The sequence below is a fragment of the Nerophis ophidion genome, linkage group LG22 (genome assembly GCF_033978795.1).
Source record: "Nerophis ophidion isolate RoL-2023_Sa linkage group LG22, RoL_Noph_v1.0, whole genome shotgun sequence".
NCBI classification, from domain to species: Eukaryota; Metazoa; Chordata; class Actinopteri; order Syngnathiformes; family Syngnathidae; genus Nerophis; species Nerophis ophidion.
The window spans coordinates 20,204,676-20,227,957 of record NC_084632.1 but is presented as its reverse complement, the minus strand read 5'-3'; the positions used below and the strand labels follow the sequence as shown (position 1 = coordinate 20,227,957).

Here is a 23,282-nt window from a genome sequence, read left to right as displayed (position 1 = left end):
AATGGGCTATTCATTTTGTTATGTGCGACTACAGAAAAGTAACCAGTTATTAAAATAAATTCGCAAGTATATTAATAATAGTTTTGAGGAAATAATACAACAGGAAATGACGCAATACGGAACCACACACTTCACCTGCTAAATTACAGGACTTTTTCATTTTTTTAATATGGTTATATAATCTATGATACATATTGTGCTATGTATCATTATATGGATTTTAGGCCATATTGCCCTTCCTTACTGTCAACATATGATGACAATCTCTCATTGGCCCCGTTTTATACTGCACACCAAATCAGATTTTTTTTTGCCAGTCTTAACGCTCCAAAAGGCTTCAAATCTGATGAAATTGTGATTGTTTGAGGACTGGAATTGACGCCACGGCATACTTGCCAACCTTGAGACCTCCGAATTTGGGAGATGGGTGGGGTTGGCGGGGGGTGTACCGTATTTTTCGGACTATAAGTCGCAGTTTTTTTCATCGTTTGGCCAGTGGTGCGACTTATATTCAGGAGCGACTTATGTGTGAAATTATTAACACATTACCGTAAAATATCAAATAATATTATTTAGATTAGGGGTCGGGAACCTTTTTGGCTGAGAGAGCCATGAAAGCCAAATATTTTAAAATGTATTTCCGATAAGAGCCATACCATATTTTTTAACACTGAATACAAATGCGTGCATTTTTTTTAAGTAAGACCAACATTATTAGGGTATAATGACTCTGTAATTTTTTTTAATAACATTGTTTTTTCTTGAACAGGTGCGGTAGAAAACGGATGGATGGATTAAAATGCAAGAGAATGTTTTATATTTTGAACGTTATTTTTAACATCGTGACTACCAGTGGAATTATTCATTACTTATCGTGTTAAGCAATGTCAGCTAAGATGTATCTGAGAGCCAGATGTAGCCATCAAAAGAGCCACATCTGGCTCTAGAGCCATAGGTTCCCTACCCCTGATTTAGATCATTCACGTAAGAGACTAGACGTATAAGATTTCATGGGATTTAGCGATTACGAGTGACAGATTGTTTGATAAACGTTTAGCATGTCCGATATGTTAGTTATTTGAATGACTCTTACCATAATATGTTACGTTAACATACCAGGCACGTTCTCAGTTGGTTATGCGTCATATAACGTACACTTATTCAGCCTGTTGTTCACTATTCTTTATTTATTTTAAATTGCCTTGCAAATGTCTATTCTTGGTGTTGGGTTTTATCAAATAAAATTCCCCCAAAAATGCGACTTATACTCCAGTGCGACTTATATAGGTTTTTTCCCTTCTTTATTATGCATTGTCGGTGTGTGCGACTTATACTCCGCAAAATACGGTACATATTTTGAAGTATTTCATATATATATATATATATATATATATATATATATATATATATATATATATCAATCGTCCTGTCCCCTTAGCATAAAAACAGCCCCAAAGCATGATGTTTCCACCCCCATGCTTCACAGTGGGTATGGTGTTCTTGGGGTGCAACTCAGTATTCTTCTTCCACCAAACACGACGAGTTGAGTTTGTACAAAAATGGATACATTGATGATACAGCAGAGGATTGGGAGAATGTCATGTGGTCAGATGAAACAAAAATAGAACTTTTTGGTACAAACTCAACTCGTCGTGTTTGGAGGAAGAAGAATACTGAATTGCATCCCAAGAACACCACATCTACTGTAAAGCATAGAGGTGGAAACATCATGCTTTGATTGATCCGTGTTAAGGAAAGAATGAATGGAGTCATGTATCGTGAGATTTTGAGCCAAAACCTACTTCCATCAGTGAGAGCTTTGAATGGTTGACCAAATACTTATTTTCCCCCATAATTTACAAATACATTCATTAAAATTCCTACAATGTGAATTCCTGGATTTTTTTTCACATTCTGTCTCTCACAGTTGAAGTGTACCTATGATGAAAATTACAGACCTCTGTCATCCTTTTAAGTGGGAGAACTTGCACAATCGGTGGCTGACTAAATACTTTTTTTGCCCCACTATATATATATATATATATATATATATATATATATATATATATATATATATATATATATATATATATATATATATATATATAGCAGCATACCCCTTCCCTTTCGAGCTGTCCTGGATGAACTAAAATTATTTTTTCCAATCATTTTGGAACTTGCAAGCGTACTTCTTCTTCTTACTCATCGTCGCCATGTCTCTTCTTCGTTCTTCTGCTTCGTCTCTGTTATTTTTTTGGACATTACTACTTGCCGTAATTTTGAAGCAATGCATGATGGGAATCTGCATGTTGTGTGTTAGTATATTGATGTGCCGACTAGAATAAACACACGCTGAGAAATAGCTCCATGACTGCCTACTTTATGGGTTATGGATAAACCTATGGATAACGGAGACATATTTAATAGTCTCTATATTCAGGTGAGAGAGGACGCTAAAGGCAGTGCTTTTGAGGCACGCCCCCAATATTGTTAGCTGGGTGGAAATCGGGAGAAATTCGGTAGAATGGTTGCCCCGGGAGACTTTCGGGAGGGGCACTGAAATTCGGGAGTCCCCCAGGAAATTCGGGAGGGTTGGCAAGTATGCGCTACGGTGTATTTGCTCGAGTTGAAAACTAAAGCTAAAGTTGACGCTGATGTCTGTGCCTCCTCTACTTAACAGCCATAGAATGATTATACATTGAACAATTACACAACTGGTAACAAATGCTTAAAATTGCAAGCAGATGCAATGTTATTGAAAGAAAACAACTAAGAAACTAATAAAAAGTTGACACGAAATCATGTAATAGGCCAGTTGCTACACTGCTATTTTCACACACATTTTCCAGAAGATACAGATGAGTTTTGCACATTTCTACACTCTGTGTCACCTGATTTCTCTTTCCTTCTGTGCCGAAGCAAAAACCAAACATTGCCAAAATCAGCTGAAATAATACTGCTGCAGAAAATTCTTGTAATATTAATTTGAGTGAGCCTGACCCTAGTCCCCCGAGGATGATGGTGAGCTTCTTAGCTCTTGTCTGCCCTTATGAATGCATGTAGTCAGACACAGATGTGGAGGGGAACAACGTCTTAAGAAAGGAAACAAGGAGTCGAAATCAAAGCAAAGATAACGGCGGTCAGGCCCAAAAGCCAAGGGATCGACTGTGCTTATACATTCCTGAATAATTAACGCTGTGGATCATGTTTAAGTCATAAACAGGATTACAAATAAGTTCAGTTCAAAGACTTGGGAGGAACTTTAAGGAAATGTCTGCATTTTTTAAATGAGCAGCAAAGGGCATCAAATGGATTTTTGTATCATTTTGGCTTTTACATAAACAGAACGCAGAGGGCTTCTAATGGGATGTTATTTTTTGAGATTTAAAAAAAATCTGGGTCAAATCTGAATAACATTAGGTTTTAACATTTTAATATTTTATATAATTGTAATTTCAAAATAATTGTACTATATCTTCAAATACATAATATGAATTAATACATGATAGGGATGCACCAGGGCTTCACGGTGGCAGAGGGGTTAGTGCGTCTGCCTCACAATACGAAGGTCCTGCAGTCCTGGGTTCAAATCCAGGCTCGGGATCTTTCTGTGTGGAGTTTGCATGTTCTCCCCGTGAATGCGTGGGTTCCCTCCGGGTACTCCGGCTTCCTCCCACTTCCAAAGACATGCACCTGGGGATAGGTTGATTGGCAACACTAAATTGGCCCTAGTGTGTGAATGTTGTCTGTCTATCTGTGTTGGCCCTGCGATGAGGTGGTGACTTGTCCAGGGTGTACTCCGCCTCCCACCCGATTGTAGCTGAGATAGGCGCCAGCGCCCCCCGTGACCCCAAAAGGGAATAAGCGGTAGTAAATGGATGGATGGATGCACCATTTTTTTAAATCAAGATTATACTAATACTGATAACTTCCTGCTTCTCACCACATATACCGATAACCATTAACTTTATTATTTACTGCATATTTACTCCATCCATCCATTTTTTAACGTCTGTCCCTTACGTGGTCGCAGGATTGTTGGAGCCTATCTCAGCTGCATTCGGGCGAAAGGCGGGGTACACCCTGGACAAGTCGCTACCTCATCGCAGGGCCAACACAGATAGACATATAACATTCACATTCACACACTATAGCCAATTTAGTGTTGCCAATCAACCCATCCCCAGGTGCACGTCTTTGGAGGGGGCAGGAAGACAGGAAGATTCTGAGCCCAGGATTGAACTCTTCGTAATGTAAAACACATACGCTAACCCCTGTTCCACCGTGCTTTCTTAAATTTAGATTTAAGAAAGCATTCAATTGATCACAACTGGACTGCTTGGTTTGTCTCAGGGGATGTAAAGCCTCTCGTCCAAGCAGTGCTGTACACTTAGCTTTTTCACTAGTAACAGCAATAATACGAAATAAAAAAAAAATAGCACATAATTGTCTTTGTAGCTCAGAATTTTTTTGTATCATTAATGAAATGTCTTAAAGGCCTACTGAAATGAGATTTTCTTATTTAAACGGGGATAGCAGGTCCATTCTATGTGTCATACTTGAACATTTTGCGATATTGCCATATTTTTGCTGAAAGGATTTAGTAGAGAACATCCACGATAAAGTTCGCAACTTTCGGTGCTAAGACAAAAGCCCTGTCTCTACCGGAAGTCGCAGACAATGACGTCACATGTTTGATGGCTCCTCACAAATTCACATTGTTTTTAATGGGAGCCGCCAACAAAAAGTGCTATTCGGACCGAGAAAACGACAATTTCCCCATTAATTTGAGCGAGGATGAAAGATTCATGTTTGAGGATACTGATAGCGACGGACTACAGAAAAAAAGAAAAAAAAACGCGATTGCATTGGGACGGATTCCGATGTTTTTAGACACATTTAGTAGGATAATTCTGGGAAATCCCTTATCTTTCTATTGTGTTGCTAGTGTTTTAGTGAGTTAAATAGAACCTGATAGTCGGAGGTGTACGTCCACGGGTGTCTTGACGCGCAGTGTCTCAGGGGGGTCGACGGCAGCAATGGACAGGGCAAGCTCAGCTTTTCTCCGGTAAGAAGCAACTTTTTAAACACAATTTTCTCACCGAAACCTGCTGGTTGACATTCCGTCGTGTTTCATGTTCGCTTGACCGCGCTCTGATACATAGTAAATTTTCACCTCCAGGAATTTTAAACAAGGAATCACCGTGTGTTTGTGTGGCTAAAGGCTAAAGCTTCCCAACTCCATCTTGCTACTTTGACTTCTCCAATATTAATTAAACAAATTGCAAAAGGTTCAGCAACACAGTTCTCCAAAATACTGTGTAATTATGCCGTTAAAGCAGACGACTTTTAGCTGTGTGTGTGCATAGCGCTCATACTTGTACACGTCATCATTACACAAAGTTTTCAAGACGAAACTCCCGGGAAATTTAAAATTGCAATTTAGTAAACTAAAAAGATCGTATTGGCATGTGTTGCAATGTTAATATTTCATTATTGTTATATAAACTATCAGACTGCGTGGTGGGTAGCAGTGGGTTTCAGCAGGCCTTTAAATATCACAATTTCACTATCAACACTCGAACGAGGTACACAGTGCCGTCATTAGGGCTACTGTAACGCTTATTAAACACAGAAAACATCCTTAAATGTTAACATGAGGGTAGGGCTGGGTGATATGGATCAAAACTCATATCCCGAAATAGTTTGGCCCATAAACTAACCCATAAATGAAAATATTAGTTGACGTTACTGAATGTTTCCACCATGCTTTGATTTTCAATTTTCAGGACTGATGGGGATCCCAAATACACAAAAACAGGTACCAACAAGTCAGAAAAGTAAATTTTAAGAATCGGCAAATTTATGGATTTTTCTTCGCAAACACCCATAATGTTTTGTATTTCAATAGTTTTAATCAAACATAAGCAGAAACACTAAAAAGTTGTTGTTGTTTGTGATATGGCACTATCTTTTGGACGAGTTAAGGTGTTGTGGGTTGAAAATGTACTTCCTGTTTTAATACCCTGAATGTAAGTGAAAACGTCAATTGCGTTTCTGCTCAAAAGGATTCGTCATTCATCACTCCAAGGAACGTTTGAAAGTTTTACAACTTAGCTAAAACAATTCATACTTACTGAACCGTTCTGTCTCTTGAGTGTTTGCATGCATATGCATCACGTTGTTAGCAAATAACTAATATGCTAATAACACGTTTACGTGTGTATATGTGTGTTAATATTATTAACTTACAATGGCATTCTTTTTGTATTGTTTCAGTTGCAAAAAATTCCGCAGTACCAAAACGTCACCGTGGAGTTATTGTAACGGTTTGGCTGATTGGAGAGCTAGCTTCTGTTGTGTTTTATTAGGCATTTTACAGACACGGCTTGGAAACAATTAAGGGATGTAAATAAACATTTACAGAGTCTTTCTGTGTAACTAACTTCAGAAGGTTTTTATCTGAGGCTTATAGTCCGGTGCGGCTAAGATATGGAAACATGTTTTCCTTCTAAGTTTTAGTGGGTGCGGCTTATTTATACCCTTGCACTCTATAATCCGGAAAATACAGCAGTTGAGACATTTTTTAAGATGGTTGACACAATTTCTACCTGGATATCACAGAGCGTCTGCAAATGATGCCTCTTCTCCTTTACATACAATCGTGGTCAAAAGCTTACATACACTTGTAAAGAACATCATGTCATGGCTGTCTTGAGTTTCCAATCATTTCTACAACTCTTATTTTTTTGTGATAGAGTGATTGGAGCACATATTTGTTGGTCTCAAAAAAACATTCATGAAGTTTTTTTTTTTTATGAATTTATTATGGGTCTATTGAAAATGTGACCAAATCTGCTGGGTCAAAAGTATACATGCAGCAATGTTAATATATTTGGTTACATGTCCCTTGGCAAGTTTCACTGCAATAAGGCGCTTTTGGTAGCCATCCACAAGCTTCTGGCAAGCTTCTGGTTGAATTTTTGACCACTCCTATTGACGAAATTGGTGCAATTCAGCTAAATTTGTTGGTTTTCTAACAAGGACTTGTTTCTTCAGCATTTTCCACATGTTTAAGTCAGGACTTTGGGTAGGCCATTCTAAAACCTTAATTCTAGCCTGATTTAGCCATTCCTTTACCACTTTTGACGTGTGTTTGGGGGTCATTGTCCTGTTGGAACACCCAACTGCGCCCAAGACACAACCTCCGGGCTGATGATTTTAGGTTGTCCTGAAGAATTTGGAGGTAAACCTCATTTGCCATTGTCCCATTTACTCTTTGTAAAGCACCAGTTCCATTAGCAGCAAAACAGGCCCAGAGAATATTACTACCACCACCCTGCTCTGCGGTAGGAATGGTGTTCCTGGGATTAAAGGCCTCCTCTTTTCTCCTCCAAACATATTGCTGGGTATTGTGGCCATACAGCTAAATTTTTGTTTCATCTGACCACAGAACTTTCCTCTAGAAGGTCTTATCTTTGTCCATGTGATGTCATATGAAACAAAAATTGAGCTGTTTGGCCACAATACCACAGAACTTTCCTCTGGAAGATCTTATCTTTGTCCATGTTTTGTCAGATGAAACATAAATTGAGCTGTTTGGCCACAATACCCAGCAATATGTTTGGAGGAGAAGACAGCCATGACATTATGTTCTTTACAAGTGTATGTAAACTTTTAACCACAACTATCATAAGTATCCTGTTTGTCAAGGCATTTACACACTGTTTGGATTTTTGGCAAATATATATTTTCTGTCATGTTCATATACATCCATTTCTTACTCGTATGAACGCTGCAGTGGGAAAAGGCAATTTTTTGCAACGGGTTAGTGCTTGAGCAGTGGTTATAACTATATACTAGGAGGGTAAAAATTAACCTGTACACATTGTTTACCGATTGTAACGTTAGAGATATGAATACATTGTTTAGTGAGCTTCTGGATTGATCTGTATGAAGTATGCATCGGTCCATGTCCGGCTGGAAAGTCATGAATCTGTTGATTGTAGATCGAATACAGAATATGGCCGCTCTAATCTTGCGAGACTTCTGTGATAGTGCAATATGAGAGTACCATGCAATGTAAACCATAAGATTTTTTGGGCAGTGTTGTCAACTTGGCAACTTCCCTACTAAATTTAGAATCTTTCCAACTCCTCTTAGTGACTTGCTTTCTCAAAAGTGACTCGCGACAAATCTAGCATTTTTTTCTGGGATGTTTGGAGACATGAAAGCGCATATCACTCTCATGTCCTCAACGTGAAAGCGGTGCTGCTGTGAGCCTTTCCTCACAGGCGGTCCTCTGTCAACTGATTACCTGCTCTTAGACATCTTGTACTGAAAACACATGTTGTAATTTTAAGTGTAATCACTAGCAAGTCCATTCCTTTCTTGTCAGATCAGAAAGGAGACGCACACCCAGTCTGTTCAAAGCTGCAGCAGTTTCTGCCTTGGTTGAGATGTAAATGTTTCATTACTGTCACACTTTAAACAACAAACCTATCGTTCATGTCAATGAGCCAGTCAATTGGTTCGTTTGTAAATGTCTCAACCTTTCAGTCTTTTGATCAAGTTTGATATTCTAACATTCAGCAATGTATGACAAATACAAATACAACTAAACTAAGAATTAACAGAACAAAATTAATTTACAGTTCTAATCATAAATTGCATTTTTGAAACCACACATCTTTTCTGTAAGTTTATGGATTGCAATGCCTTGAAGTTGATAGTTCTACTTTTGGCTAATAATACAGGAACCGCCTTTTTGTCTATTTAAAAAATAAACATATTTCATTGTTCTGACATGATACATTTAATTTTCTTTTCATCAAGCAAAACTTACATCTGCACTAAATCGCATCAAATCGTATCACATCTAAATTTTAAAAAAAGTATTGTTAGTGAATGGTATCAAAACCCAAGTATTGAAATTTATATCGGTTAGCCATTTAAAGGTAGAGATGCACATCCCTACTATCTATTAATTATTTATTTTTTAAATACTTAATACTGGTATCATGTGTATATATTGTCTGCTGATGTAGCTATGTTGTAAACAAAAAAAAAAAAGACTGCCATGTGTCCAAATGCCAAATATCGGAGCCGATAAACCGTCGATCTCTCCTTATTAATCTACTTTTTAATGTTTATATTATCAGCTGTTTACTTTCTGCAGTAAAGTGGTTCCACCTTCACTGCTGATGTAGTTCTGATGGAGTTGTAAAAAGAAAAAAAAGACCGAAACCGTAGAAACCGATAAATAGAGGCCGGTAATTCCATCCATCCATCCATTTTCTACCGCTTATTCCCTTTCGGGGTCGCGGGGGGCGCTGGCGCCTATCTCAGCTACAATCGGGCGGAAGGCGGGGTACAAATGCCAAATATCTGCTCCGATAATCGGCACTGCTGATAATTGGTCGATCTCAAGTTGATACACATCGCAAATCAATAACAGCACAGCGCAAGTGGCATACAAACTAATAAAGCGCACCAATGAAAACAAAACCTGATTGGCAGAAGTAATTATATTTGCAGGTTTTCTGCTAGTGGCATAACAAAGACAGTTTTCTCTGTTGATCCACAAGCTATGGTCTGAAGCTACATTTGCTCTCAAGTTGAATTTGATCAGACTGCAGATTAATTATTGAGCAAGAAGGTTCATGCAACCCAGAGATGCATGACTAACAATACAGTAGCGTTGGCCTCAAGACGAAAGAAATTGCTTTGTTTTGTGTTTGTGATTTTGTGAGACGTTTCACGCACCTGAGAAAGCTGAGGGGGTGTCCACATCCCGTGATGCGTTCCATGCAAAAGGAAAAAGATAGTTAGAAGAGAAGAGTTATCAAAGTTTAAGCGGGCTTTATACACAATGAAGAAAAGAAGTAAAAAGCTCAAACTTTCTCCCGGCTAAAATTTAAAACGTAAATAAAAAAAAAAACAAAAGGATGCACTTTCACATGAAAATGTTCCATTATTGTGTTTTTAGGTTAGCTGTCAAATGCAAAACTGACTCAATGGGATCTTGGATATTTTAAATATTAAGTTGCTTCGCAGAGAGCTTTCACCGTGATGTGAGTTTGCCACCGTCCTCTTTTTTTTTTTAAAGTACATTTACACTGTTTACTTATTTATCCAAGCATCAGTCCATTTGCTTCCTGAGCTTTTATAAAGCTCCCGTCTCCCCATTCTGAGCTTCATTGAGACCACAAGCCTCCTTCATTTATGCATGGGTCCATGCATGCAAGGCTTCCCTTGAAGCACCTGCGCCACTCACGAAACAACACATACTTTTTAGTGTACTTTTATTGTCGAGAAGTAAATTTCAAATATTGATGACTGACATTTGTATTTGTTTTGCATATATACTGTGAATAAGGGAGGAACTCTTATCACCCCCACAACAGACCCTGACAACACTACCATATGAAGTATAAACAATAAAACATTACATTTTAAGAGTATGTGAAAGTTAAACTCTTACCCTGTTTTGTTTACTTCCATGAGAACCTCCTTCAAGTTTTGTTATTAGAGAAATATCCATCCATCCCTCCGTCCATTTTCTACCGCGTATTCCCTTTTGGGCTCGCGGGGGGCGGTGGCGCCTATCTCAGCTAAAATCTGGCGGAAAGCGGGGTACACCCTGGACAAGTCGCCACCTCATCGCAGTAGAGAAATATCAAGCACCTAAAATGCATTTAACATGTGTGGAGAGAGTGTTTTGCATATTATTGCATACCATGTTTCATAGTGGATTTATTGGTGTGTAATTTTAAATGTGCTGCTTAGACATTTTTTTCAACGTCCATAAAGTTCAATAAGTGTTATGTGACCATGTGTGCTCACTTTCTGTGTTGTCAAAGGTGAACTCATAGTCATTTACTAAAATGACCAATTATTGGCCACAAAAGATGGCATATTTTTAGCGATTAGGCTGAAAGGTAATTAAAATTGACCTTAAGAGTATCGCAGGCCCCATAACAGTTGGATATAAGATGTCTTGCGGTGTCTGCAATTAGAGAAACTTCGGTTCTTACAGAAAGGATCTGTGTCATCTTTCCATAAAACTTGGAGTCCCCTCTTAGACCTTATTAGGGACAAGCTTGACATCACCCCCAGCGATTCGAGTAACACAACTTAGACAGAGCTAACAGCTTAAGACCCCCCCCCTCCCCATTCCTTGTGTTAATTTACTTTGACGTTATATTTTATTGTGTATTTTATGTCTTATTTATTTATTTTATTTTATCTATTATTTTATTCATCTTTAATATATTTTGTTAGATTGAATCTATGGTTACGTATATTCATGTGTGTCTATATTCGTCGTGGGCACGAGGTGACAATTACCTTGGGAATTGAGTGGGTGGGTATTATAAGGGGTGGGGTTTATTTTGTTACATATCATAAAATGTGCAGATACCTCAACTTGCTGTTACCATGAACCATCATGCTGTAGTGTCTGCAAAATTAAATAAAAATATTTGAAAATAAAAAGAAGAAAAAAAAAAGGGGTATCGTAGGCCAGACTTCTTATTTAACTTTTGACCTGTCGCGGGTCAAACTGGAGACGCCGGTGAGACGCACTTGGCTCGCGGGCCGTAGTTTGGACACCTGTTAATTAAGCGGTGTGTCTGACCATATGTATACCGGCCTGACTCTTCCCCTTTCACACTGTTCAGGGACTAAACCGGGTTCACAGAGGAAGTCAGAGGAATCAGCTTCAGCGCGACTTAAGGTGTCAGGGAGTGAGATTTACACACAACATGGCACAGCCACACAAGCTGCCATGTTGTTCTCTAGACCAGGGGTCTAACACTTACCAGTGAGCTGTCTCTATTTTTTTAATTTTATTTATTTACTACCAAGCTGATCTTGCTTTGCTCGACATTTTTAATTCTAAGAGAGACCAAACTCAAATAGAATTTGAAAATCTAAGAAAATATTTTAAAGACTTGGTCTTCACTTGTTTAAATAAATTCATTTATTTTTTTTACTTTGCTTCTTATAACTTTCAGAAAGACAATTTTAGAGAAAAAATACAACCTTAAAAAGGATTTTAGGATTTTTAAACATATACCTTTTAAATTCCTTCCTCTTCTTTCCTGACAATTTAAATTAATGTTCAAGTAAATTAATTTTTTTATTGTAAAGAATAATAAATACATTTTAATTTAATTCTTTATTTTAACTTCTGTTTTTTCTACAAAAAATATTTGTGAAATATTTCTTCAAACTTATGATTAAAATTCCCCAAAAAATATTCTGGCAAATCTAGAAAATCTGTAGAATCAAATTTAAATCTTATTTCAAACTCTTTTGAATTTCTTTTAAAATTTTTGTTTTGTAAAATCTGGAAGAAATAATGATTTGTCTTTGTTAGAAACAAAGCTTGGTCCAATTTGTTATATATTCTAACAAAGTGCAGATTGGATTTTAACCTATTTAAAACATGTCATCAAAATTCTAAAATTAATCTTAATCAGGAAAAATTACTAATGATGTTCCATAAATTATTTTTTTATTTTTTTCAAAAAGATTAGAATTAGCTAGTTTTTCTCTTCTTTTTTTTTTGGTTAAATATTGCATTTCAAAGAGTCAAAATTGAAGATAAACTATGTTTCAAAATTGTATTTTCATTTTTTTCCTGTTTTCTCCTCTTTTAAACCGTTTAATTAAGTGTTTTTTTCATCATTTATTCTCTACAAAAAACTTTCCGTGAAAGGAAAAAAAATGTACGACGGAATGACAGACAGAAATGCCCATTTATTTATTTATTTATATATATATATATATATATATATATATATATATATATATATATATATATATATATATATATATATATATATATATATATATATATATATTAAAGGTAAATTGAGCAAATTGGCTATTTCTGGCAATTTATTTAAGTGTGTATCAAACTGGTAGTCCTTCGCATTAATCAGTACCCAAGAAGTAGCTCTTTGTTTTAAGAAGGTTGGTGACCCCTGCTGTAGACTCCTCTTCTGCAGCGCATTCCTCATCTTTAGTCATTTGCTGAACATCTGACTGTAGTTTTCTTGCCATTAACACATCCTAATACAAAGCACATAAAATAGCCACTCTAAAATTTTGCCTTAAAGATTTTTTTTCATGTTTTATTTACTTTACCTACTTAAAAACTAAAACCCAACTGCTTGCCTTCTTGATGACATATGCTGCCCAGTCTACATATCTGCAGGTGTTACTGACCATCTGAACCCTCAGTGAAGAAGAAAATAAAGTAAGACAGCACTTGATAATTCTGTAAGTGTTGCATGATGTTCTATTTTTGCAATGTGCACACTGTAGAACTACTAAAATTCTTGAAGCTCATCACATATTCAATGGCTGCAATACCATGGTTAGGCAATCAATACATGCTGATATGTCTGTGTCCGTGTGGGTGACCTTGCACCCTGGGTTCCCGGTTTCCATGGTGATGAGTCTCTCAAACACCAATTGAGTAGTGTTTCTGTGCTGCCCCTATAGCTCTTGGCTCAGGCAAGAATTTCATGTATCACTCCTGCTACATGTGTTACAAAAGAGTTGATGTGTCCAAAACTACAGCATTGCATTCTATTGACCACCTTACTATTGATGTTCTGTTTTGTCACAATCAAGCCTTGTCTTTCTCTGAAAAATGAGTTTCACGCGTGGCAAGGTGACTATGCAGTGATTCTAGCTGAGCATTAAGAGCAAAATCTAATTCAACCCCAACAGCAATTGCGAAAATATTGTTACATTTCCAGAGTGGACTGCTTGGTAGTGTAGTAGTTGTCACATCAGGTCCACTATCTGGAAATCAGGTTTTGAATGTGTTGAACATTCTTGTGTGGAGTTTGAATTAGGGCTGGGCGATATGGCCTTTTGTGTGTACATTAAAACATTCTTGTTCATACTGCATTAATATTGTTTTTAACATGGCTGTGCAGCACTTTGGAAACGTTATTGTTGTTTAAATGTGCTGTATAAATAAAGTGGATTGGATTGGATTGGATTAATATCTGCTCATTTTAAACTTTCATGCAGAGAGAGAAATCACAACTAAGTCGATTGACCAAAACTTTATTTATTAAACAGTTATGAAGCAGTGGCACAAACATTCATGTCATTTCCTAGAAAAGTGCAAGATTGTCAGAGATATTTTAAAATAACTCAAAGTGCACTTTTGTAAATAATGTCACCAAGATGACATATCAAAACAACACTAAATTAAAGTGTACTTTTTCTACAGAATGCCACTACAATAGTTAAAAACATATTAAAGTGCACTTTTGTGCATGATGTCACACAAGATATTTCAATAACTGTCAATTAAAAATTTGCGGCATAATAGGTTTCTGCGGACGTTATCTCTTTTTGTAGTTGACTTTTTTTTTCATACGATGTTGATCTGGAAATATTTGCTTCGGCATTTTGTTGGTGTTGCACCGGCTGGAGATGTTGACATGCAGAGTTTCAAGCACTCCTCATTCGCTAGTTGGTGACTTTTCAAATTATGCTGTATTAGCAGTGCTGCTACTTTTTGTAGCAACGCTTTTGCCGCATAAATGTTGAACATATTCCTGCTTGAAGCCAAACCACCGCCGGACGATGGACCCGTGCTGTTTTTCTTGGTAATTAATTATTCCTCAATTTGTTACCAGATTCGCACCTTCTCCCTTTCGTATTACCACTCGCACCTCACTGTTAGCATCACAGCTAACGTTACAATGTCACTACCTGTCTGCTCCCCGAGAGCGTGTGACATTGCACACGTGTTGTGTGTAAGAAGGTGTGCTTGTTTAAGTCTCTGTGAGAAGGAGAGACAAGAAAGAGTGGGAAATGTCTGTAGTGTAATGCCCGCAGCTAAGAGCAACTGCGTGAGAATGTATACTCGAATATCACGATAGTCATTTTCTATATCGCACAGAGACAAACCCGTGATATATCGTGTATATCGATATATCGCCCAGCCCTAGTTTGAATCATGTTTCCTCCAATGGGTGTGTGTGTCCGCCTACATTCCGAAAACATGCATGTGCTTTTAATTTTCCTGAAGGAACTCCCCTGAAGGAATCAATAAAGTACTATCTATCTATCTATCTATCTATGTATCTATCTATCTATGTATCCATCCATCCATCCATCCGTTAGGTTAATTAGAGACTATTCATCAGGGGTGTTCAAAGTGTGGCCCACTACAAATTTTACAGGCAAAATAAAGACATCCAGAATTAGAACATTAGACAAAAAAAAAAAAGCGAATAAAAAATGGAACTAATTCCCCCAAAATTAGTATCAGAAAACCGAAATGGCTGACCACCTGTGCGCCCAATCGTACTGTATGCGGCCTACGATAGTTTTCAAGCATCCTGTCTTGATGAACGTGCGTACAAAATAATTTCTTGGAAAATATGGTAAGTTTTTGAATTTGCTAAAGCCTTTAAAAAGGTTTTATTTGGCTCAATAATTCTAATGATAATAGTGACAAATAATAAAACATAGCATACAAGACTACTTTGCTTTGTCAGCTCCAACACAAAGCAACTTATTATAAATATCTATCAGGCTTAGGGCTGAGCAATATATCGATATACGCGATACATCGCGGGTTTGTCTCTGTGCGATATAGAAAATGACTACATCGTGATATTCGAGTATACGTTCTCACGCAGTTGCTTTTAGCTGCGGGCATTACACTACAGGCTCTTCCCACTCCTTTGTGTGTCTCCTTCTCACAGACAAAGCGCACCTTCTTACACACGTCACATACTGTCACAACATACGTCACATACGTATACGCCCTCGTGGAGCAGGGAGGTAGCAGACCGGGTAACGTTAGCTGTGATGCTAGTGAAGCCGTGCGAGTGGTAATACGAAAGAAAGAAGGTGCGAATGAAGGAAGAATGAATTCCCAAGAAAACAACAGGGGGTCCATCGTCTGGCGGTGGTTCGGCTTCAAGCGGGAAGATGTCGAATAGACAACTTTAATTTGTCAAGTGTGGGGCACAAGCGTTGCTACCAAAAGTAGCATTACTGCTAATATGTAGCATCGTTTGAAGAGTCACTTGCTAATAACTGTTTAGTAAATACAGTTCTGGTCAATTGACTTAGTTGTGATTTCCTTCTTTGCATAAAAGTTTAAAATGAGTATATATTATACGCAGTATGAAGAATGTTTTAATGTAGACACAGAATCCTCATGCTGCTGTGACTATATGTATCCAGTGTTAATTCAAGGCTAAGGCAAAATATCGAGATATATATCGTGTATCATGATATGGCCTAAAAATATAGAGATATTAAAAAAGGGCCATATCGCCCAGCCCTTATCTGGCTCATTAGATTTTAGTTAATTAAGCATGTGGTCGTAATGCACTGGCAGGTTGAATAAATCGCTGGTTTAAACACTAATGGCCCATATCAAAACTTCCCTTCATGCCAAAAATCATTGACAAAGTGGTAACTAAGCAGCTAACCTCATTTTTGGAACAGCAACATTTTTTCGATAAATATCAATCTGGCTTTAGGTAATTTCACTCCACCGAAACTGCTTCTTTTTGAAGTTTCAAGTGACGTGAAGATGGCTGCTGACTTTGGTCGCTATACAGTTCTGGATTTACTCTACTTGACATCTGCTTTTGATACTGTGGATCACAATATATTGATACTTCACTTCAAATCTGAGAGGGAGTTTTCTGGTGCAGTTCTTCAGGGGTTTACTTCTTATATAAATGGAAGAACTTTTAAAGTCCAATGTGTCCAACCTGTCATGTGGTGTGGCCCAGGGTTCTGTTCTGGGGCCTGTTTTATTTTTGTTGTATCTGATGCTGCTTGGGAGGTTGATCAGTAGTTTTAAAAATGTTTCTTATCATTTGTATGCAGATGATATTCAACTTTTATGCTCCTTCATTGATTCAGAGTTTCACTTTTTTTTATTTGAGTTCTTGGAGTGTGTATCCTGTATTAAAAACTGTTTGTCCTCAAATTTCCTTTAGATAAATTCAAACAAAAGGGAAACTCTGATAACTCCCCCCGATAAAAAAAAATACCCCCTGATCAAGAACACCCTTGGTGCTCTGGATGTATCTGTTAAAACCAGCCTCAGAAACTTTGGGGTTGTGTTTGATCAGGCCATGTCTTTGGACGGTCACTGACCAAAAAATGTTTTTATCATCTCAGAAATATTTCTAAAGTGAGAAATATGTTGTCAAACTTGGATCTCGAAATGATCATTCACGTGTTCATTTCGCCCCGCATTGACTATTGCAATTTTCTTGTCACTCTCTTCAGCAAGTCACTGCTAAAGATACTTCAGACTGTAGAAAATGCGGCTGCCAAACTTTTGACCAGTGCACCCAGCCCAGCCCATATCACCCCCATTTTATGCACTCTTCATTGGCTTCCAGTTAAATTCCGCATTGAGTTTAAGTTTAGTCCTGACATTCTGTGCGTTGCATGGTGGGGCTCCTCAGTACATCACTGACTTGCTATGCCCCTACTCTTCAGAGCGCAGCCTCCAGTCTTCAGTCCAGGGTCTTCTAAAGATCCCAAAAACTTGTTTTAAAACCTGTTGAGACTTGGAATTCCAGGCTATAGACTCTGGAACAATTTGCACCAGTCCCTCCGTGGTCTAGACTGTGTTGAAACTTTTAAGAAACATTTGAAAACTTCTCTTTTCAGTAAAGCTTTTCGTTGATGCCCCTTTTAACTATCATTTTTAATCCACTTTGTATCCTTTTTATCATGTTGCCCATGTTGTGTTAATTGAATTGTAGTTTTACTTAACCTATTTTTTTACGGCGCTTTGTGATTTTATCTGTGAAAAGCGCTGTATAAATAAAATTGACTTACTTACTAAACGTAGGTAGATTTAATGGATAACAAGACTACAATTGCAGCTGAAGTATTCATAATGAATGTATTCAATGTTTCAGTAGACTGCAGCAATGTGTGCTATATGTTTTGTAGCGTTGCATTTTTTGGAACAAAAGGAAGCTCTGACAAACTTTTACTTCTCCAAACAAATCTCAAACTTGTCGAGTGCAAGAAAGAATCTTGCTATTCTCCTCCAAACAGCAGCGGTACTGCCTTCAATTATGGATGATTCAGCTCCTCTCTAATCTACTTTCACTCAGTTCACGCTTAGTTCCAACCCTCCTAACACCTTTGGCTACTCCATCTCTCCAAAGTGGAGAGGCGTTTATGCATTCCAAGCATGAACTCTTTTAATGGAGTTAACCAATAAGGAACTAGTGGAGCAGCCAGGTGGAGAAACAAAAAATCCTCCTGATTCTGAAGTTGATAATAAAACTGTACAAACTATAATAGACAATATAAAAAGTATTTTTCTTGAATAAGTGGGCCAAATCGAAAATAATAAAAATTGTGAAGCAGTGTCCAAATAAGACTTCAAGCGACAATGTAGACATAAACATGTCGTTCATTTAAAGCATTAATTTGTCAATCATGAAAGGTGTACTCCCAGATCATATGAAAATTGCAAAAATATTACCACTTTACAAGCGTGGAAACAAACACGCCACTCCAATTATAGACCAATATAACTGCTTCCACAGTTCTCAAAGATCTTAGAGAAATTGTTTGCTGCTAGGTTAAATAAATGTATTAAAAGTTATAATAAATAACTTATGGGTTCCGTCCCAATACTCAATGGCAAAAGCAATAATTAATTTAGCAGAAGAAATTTCAACCGCAATAGATAAAAAACTATATTTAGTGAGTATTTTTGTAGATCTTCAAAAGGCGTTTGATACCCTTGATCATAAAAATATTATTATTGGACAAATTGTACAAATATGGAAAAAGAGGAGTGGCTCATGACTGGGTTGGAAGTTACTTGAAAGACAGAAAACTTTGTGTTGAAGTAATCAATATGAAATCTGCCTTACATAATATTAATTGTGGAGTACAACAAGGACCGGTCCTTGGACCTATACTGTTTCTCATGTATGTCAACGATATTACTCTAGTTTCCAAAGTGTATTTTATTTGCGGACGACACAAAAAAAAATTTTTTTTTTATTAACGAAAAAATATTACACATGTGCTAGAGGAGGTTGAAAACAAATTCATCCGATTTAAAGATGGTTTAATCTACAAAAATACTTAGTAAATATAGTTTTCAACCTACTGCAGTTGAAATTTCTTCCGCTAAATCAGGTATCGAGGATTTGGATGGAACTCACAAGTGATTTATTATAACTTTTAATAAATGTATTTAACCTAGCAGCAAACAAATTCTCTAAGATCTTTGAGAACTGTGGAAGCAATTTTATTGGTCTATATTCGGAGTGCTTGTGTTTGTTTCCACGTTTTTACTTTCATTTTAGCCAATGTGTAAATTAATTAGTCATCTTTGTTGTTAGTTAGCACATGCTTAAAGCTATGTCAAGCTGAATGTAAAAGCGGATAAATAAGAGCAACTAAATAGATTCCAGGTTCATGAACTGAATATATGATTAGATAATAGTTTTTATAACCGCTTTGTTTGTGGCTGATCCCTTTTGGAGGGAAAAAAATGAGTACCTTGAAGGATCTGATTTCTTGCAAAATACAATGGCAAAGTAGCTAAAATGGCAACACTAATCCCTCCTGCTTTGTCTTCCTATTCTCTGGCAAACGAGGTGTCCCTATAACCAATCAATCAATTGCTGCATTTACGGGTGGATGGATGGATGGACAGTATTATTAGATGTAAATACTTTTAAATATAGAATAATAAAAACAGATTAATCCTTGCTAATTACAGACATCCATTCCACACCATTGCAAATCATACACCTTTGCCAGGTTTCTCTGACAACAGAATAAGGCATCAAATGATGAGCAAATAAAAAAATAAAAATAATTACACAAAGACCTTGGCATTTACTTATGCTCAGAACCTCTACTACGATGGAAAGGCTACAACGTAATGAAAACATTGGTGTGCAAAGGCTTTAGTGCTTCTATTCACCTGTGGGGCAGCGATGTTGAGAGCAGGGTTGGCCAGTTCGTACCTCTCCTGGGACTTCTCTCTGGCCAGACGAGCTGCCTCCTTCACCTCCCTAAACTGTTCAGCAAACTAGAGGGGAGCCGACAGGAGAAACAACTGTGACCTGTCTGCAATTCTTCCAAAGTCACTGTTGCAAAAAGAAACCCACTTGCAGAAACAGTTGCTTAGCCCTCAAATGTATCCCTTATCGCTTATAGCTTTGTAGGAATTACAATGAGCCAGTAAAAAAAACAATTTACTTTTATGTTTCAATTTTTATCTGTTATGGCTTATTTTTAACAGAATCATATAGCATAACAGATCCCCATCTGGTTCACAAAATCCCTTGTTCGGATCTTATCACGTTTTGTCTGACACAGTTCTTTGTACATTGGTGTTCTTTTTAACACCACAGAATACATATATCACAATGATCAGTTGTATCTCATAAAATACACTTTAAAAATGGCTCCTAAAGCGCTCACCCTTGAATTAGTGTAAACAAAAAATGTAGATCTTTATACCTTCATTATCTACCATCAACATAACGCTTAAAACCAATTAGGAAAGTTAGCGCCCTTTAGCCATCCGGGATGCAAAAAGCTCTTTAAATTATGACAGACGTTCATACCACAGACTTTTTCTCATATATTTTATTACCTGATGAATCCAGCCACTTTTTACTGTTGTGTTTACCTGCTGAAGCTGCTGCTCTGTAGAGAAGCCGAGGCCGTAAACCGTGTTTGCCCGACTGTCAGCCCACTGGCCAAACTTCTGGGAGGTTTTGGTGAAAGTCATGTTCGGGGTGATGGTGCTGTTGATGATAGCCTATCGCCAAAGGGAATAAAAGAGCAACACATAAGGAAAGTAAAAAACATGTAGCATAGATTCATTCATTGTATCTCTTTCCATGGGGTATTTTACTGTTTGACTTTAAACAGAACATCATGCTTGTCTGTGGTTATGCTGTCATTCTTATTTTAATTGTATTTTTTATAATTATCTTTTTGTCTGCAGAAAGTTTTGCCTTTTTGTCCACACTACCGAATCTGTAAGACTGAAACTTCACATGTCACAAGGCAGGATGGCAGCTCAAAGCTCGTCATGCCTTAAAAGGAACCACAGTACAGCCAAAGTGGTTTTGGTTCATGGACTGACAGTTCTGTCAGTGTACAGACAGCGGAGAGGCTTTGTGATCCGCTGCATGTTTTTCCGCTAGCTAAACTAAATTTTTTTTTTTCCCACGAAAATGAAAGTAATAACAACAAAACCTCTAAAGTGCACGGATAAAATAGGAGTCTCCTGCACTCTTTAGCTGAGATGAGATTTTATATAAACTGAAGCTGAGGACAACATTTGCTCCAATGTCTATTTGTCCAAGTGCTTGAATGTTCACATTAATCATAAATTGAGCAGGTCAAAATGAGTGCGTTAATGCTGATTAATAACCATTTTTAACCTGATGCTCTAACCAAGCTCTGGAACGACCTACCTTGAGTGTTAGACAAACCTCCTCTCTTCCTGTTTTGAAATCTCTTTTAAAAACATACTTTTATTCCATGGCTTTTAACACTGAGTGGTATCCATCCTGCAATGGCGCTCCATCATACACCTGCTGTGAACCTGTTTTTATGTTTTATTTATTTATTTTTTATCATGTTCTGTTTGTGTTGTGTTGTGTTTGCTCGGTTCTCATTTTTAACCTGCCCATTGTACAGCACTTTGGCTACCCCTGTGGTAAATTTTAAATGTGCTGTATAAATGAAGTTGGTTTGATTTGATTTGATGAAAAGATTTAACGCCATTAACCCATCTGTAGTGCATGAATAACTTTAAATCTTTCAGAAGTTTCTGGCATCGCATTTTGGGCTGTTTGTTAAAAGTTAAAGTACCAATGATTGTCTCACACCCACACTAAGTGTGGCAAACCTATCCCCTGCATTTGACCCATCACCCTTAATCATCCCCTGGGAGGTGAAGGGAGCAGTGGGCAGCAGCGGTGGCCGTGCCCAGGAATCATTTATGGTGATTTAACCCCCAATTCCAACCCTTGATGCTGAGTACCAAGCAGGGAGGTAATGGGTCCTATTTTTATAGTCTTTGGTATGACTCGGACGGAGTCTGAACTCACGACCTACCGATCTCAGGGGGACACTGTAACCACTAGCCCACTGAGTAGGTAAGGCCCTATGATTTCCGTGTTAACGGAATCGCTGAGTCACGGAATTGGCCAAAAATAACGCAATCTAATTATAATCATGGGGACGTTTGTCTTGGAAATCCATGTGGACCAATGTCTATTTGTGCAAGTCTTTGAATTTTGTCCCTGCTTATTTGTCCCTGAAACATTAACCCAACCTAAAATATGTCAAAACGGCTACTTGATATACCGGTTGAATAAGCAAACTATGAAGCTAATGTTTATACGCTATTCCTTGAGACTAAGAATATGTTGATACGCAGTCTAAAAGTAATCCGTTCCTTAACTCGTTATGTTTAGTTTTATGAATTTTTATGTGTAAAATATAAAAATGCAAATGGAATCGCAATTTGAGAGAAAAATCGCAATTAGGGTTTTTCTCAAAATTGTCCAGCCCTAACCTAGAAGCAGTTTGACCTAGTCCGCTCTGAGTGATTGTTTGCCCGCCAAGTGAATAAGCGGTCGTGGCGTCATGTGCCACGAAGGTATCAAAATATGGCACCGTTTGATTTTAAATGAATGACTGGTAATACTGACGAAATTCAGTCGGTGCCTGTTGAAGTACCAAATTTGGTACAACCCATCCCTAGTTAAAGCTATTTAATAAACACCTAAAGTGCATGTATATTGCCTTCCTTCTGAGTATTGTTGCAAATGCAAAACAAACACTATTATACATGTACATTAAAAAGGAATGACTCAATAGGGTTGAATAAAAAATAATCAACAGTAACCCTCCAGTTAATCAATTAGAAATGTTAATCATTTAAAGCACTAATCATAACAAGTCTTGCTGAAGTGCCAACTGATTCTGCAGTATTCCATGTAGATAGAGCAGAATAAAAAAGCAGGAGTTTAATAATATATAAATTCCGAAAGACTTTGTCTTTTTTTATGGACACAGGGAAGTCTTTATTATTCAAATAAATCATTACCTACAATATCTGCAGTGCGATGAAATTAGCAGGGAAGTTTCCATGCTCATTTATCAAGCTGCTTTGTACTCAACAACCTTGCTCTCAAAGGGTTTTCATTGACACAGTCACACTGCGGAGGAACATGAATAACGCCTTAAGA

At 37.4% G+C, this 23,282-nt stretch overlaps 2 protein-coding genes across 4 annotated transcripts in view; one reads left to right on the top strand and one right to left on the bottom strand.

Annotated features, from left to right (window-relative positions):
- The window catches only part of klhl26 (kelch-like family member 26), a 147,603-nt gene that overhangs the window by 42,272 nt on the left and 82,049 nt on the right, over positions 1-23,282 (top strand). The window lies entirely within an intron of this gene.
- The window catches only part of LOC133540663 (homer protein homolog 3-like), a 110,090-nt gene that overhangs the window by 38,438 nt on the left and 48,370 nt on the right, over positions 1-23,282 (bottom strand). For both annotated transcript variants that reach the window (XM_061883468.1, XM_061883469.1), the window contains 2 exons: positions 20,702-20,833; positions 19,988-20,095 (listed from right to left, as the gene is read on the bottom strand). In XM_061883468.1, coding sequence (XP_061739452.1) covers positions 19,988-20,095; positions 20,702-20,833 — 240 coding nt within the window. The remainder of the gene's footprint in view (positions 1-19,987; positions 20,096-20,701; positions 20,834-23,282) is intronic.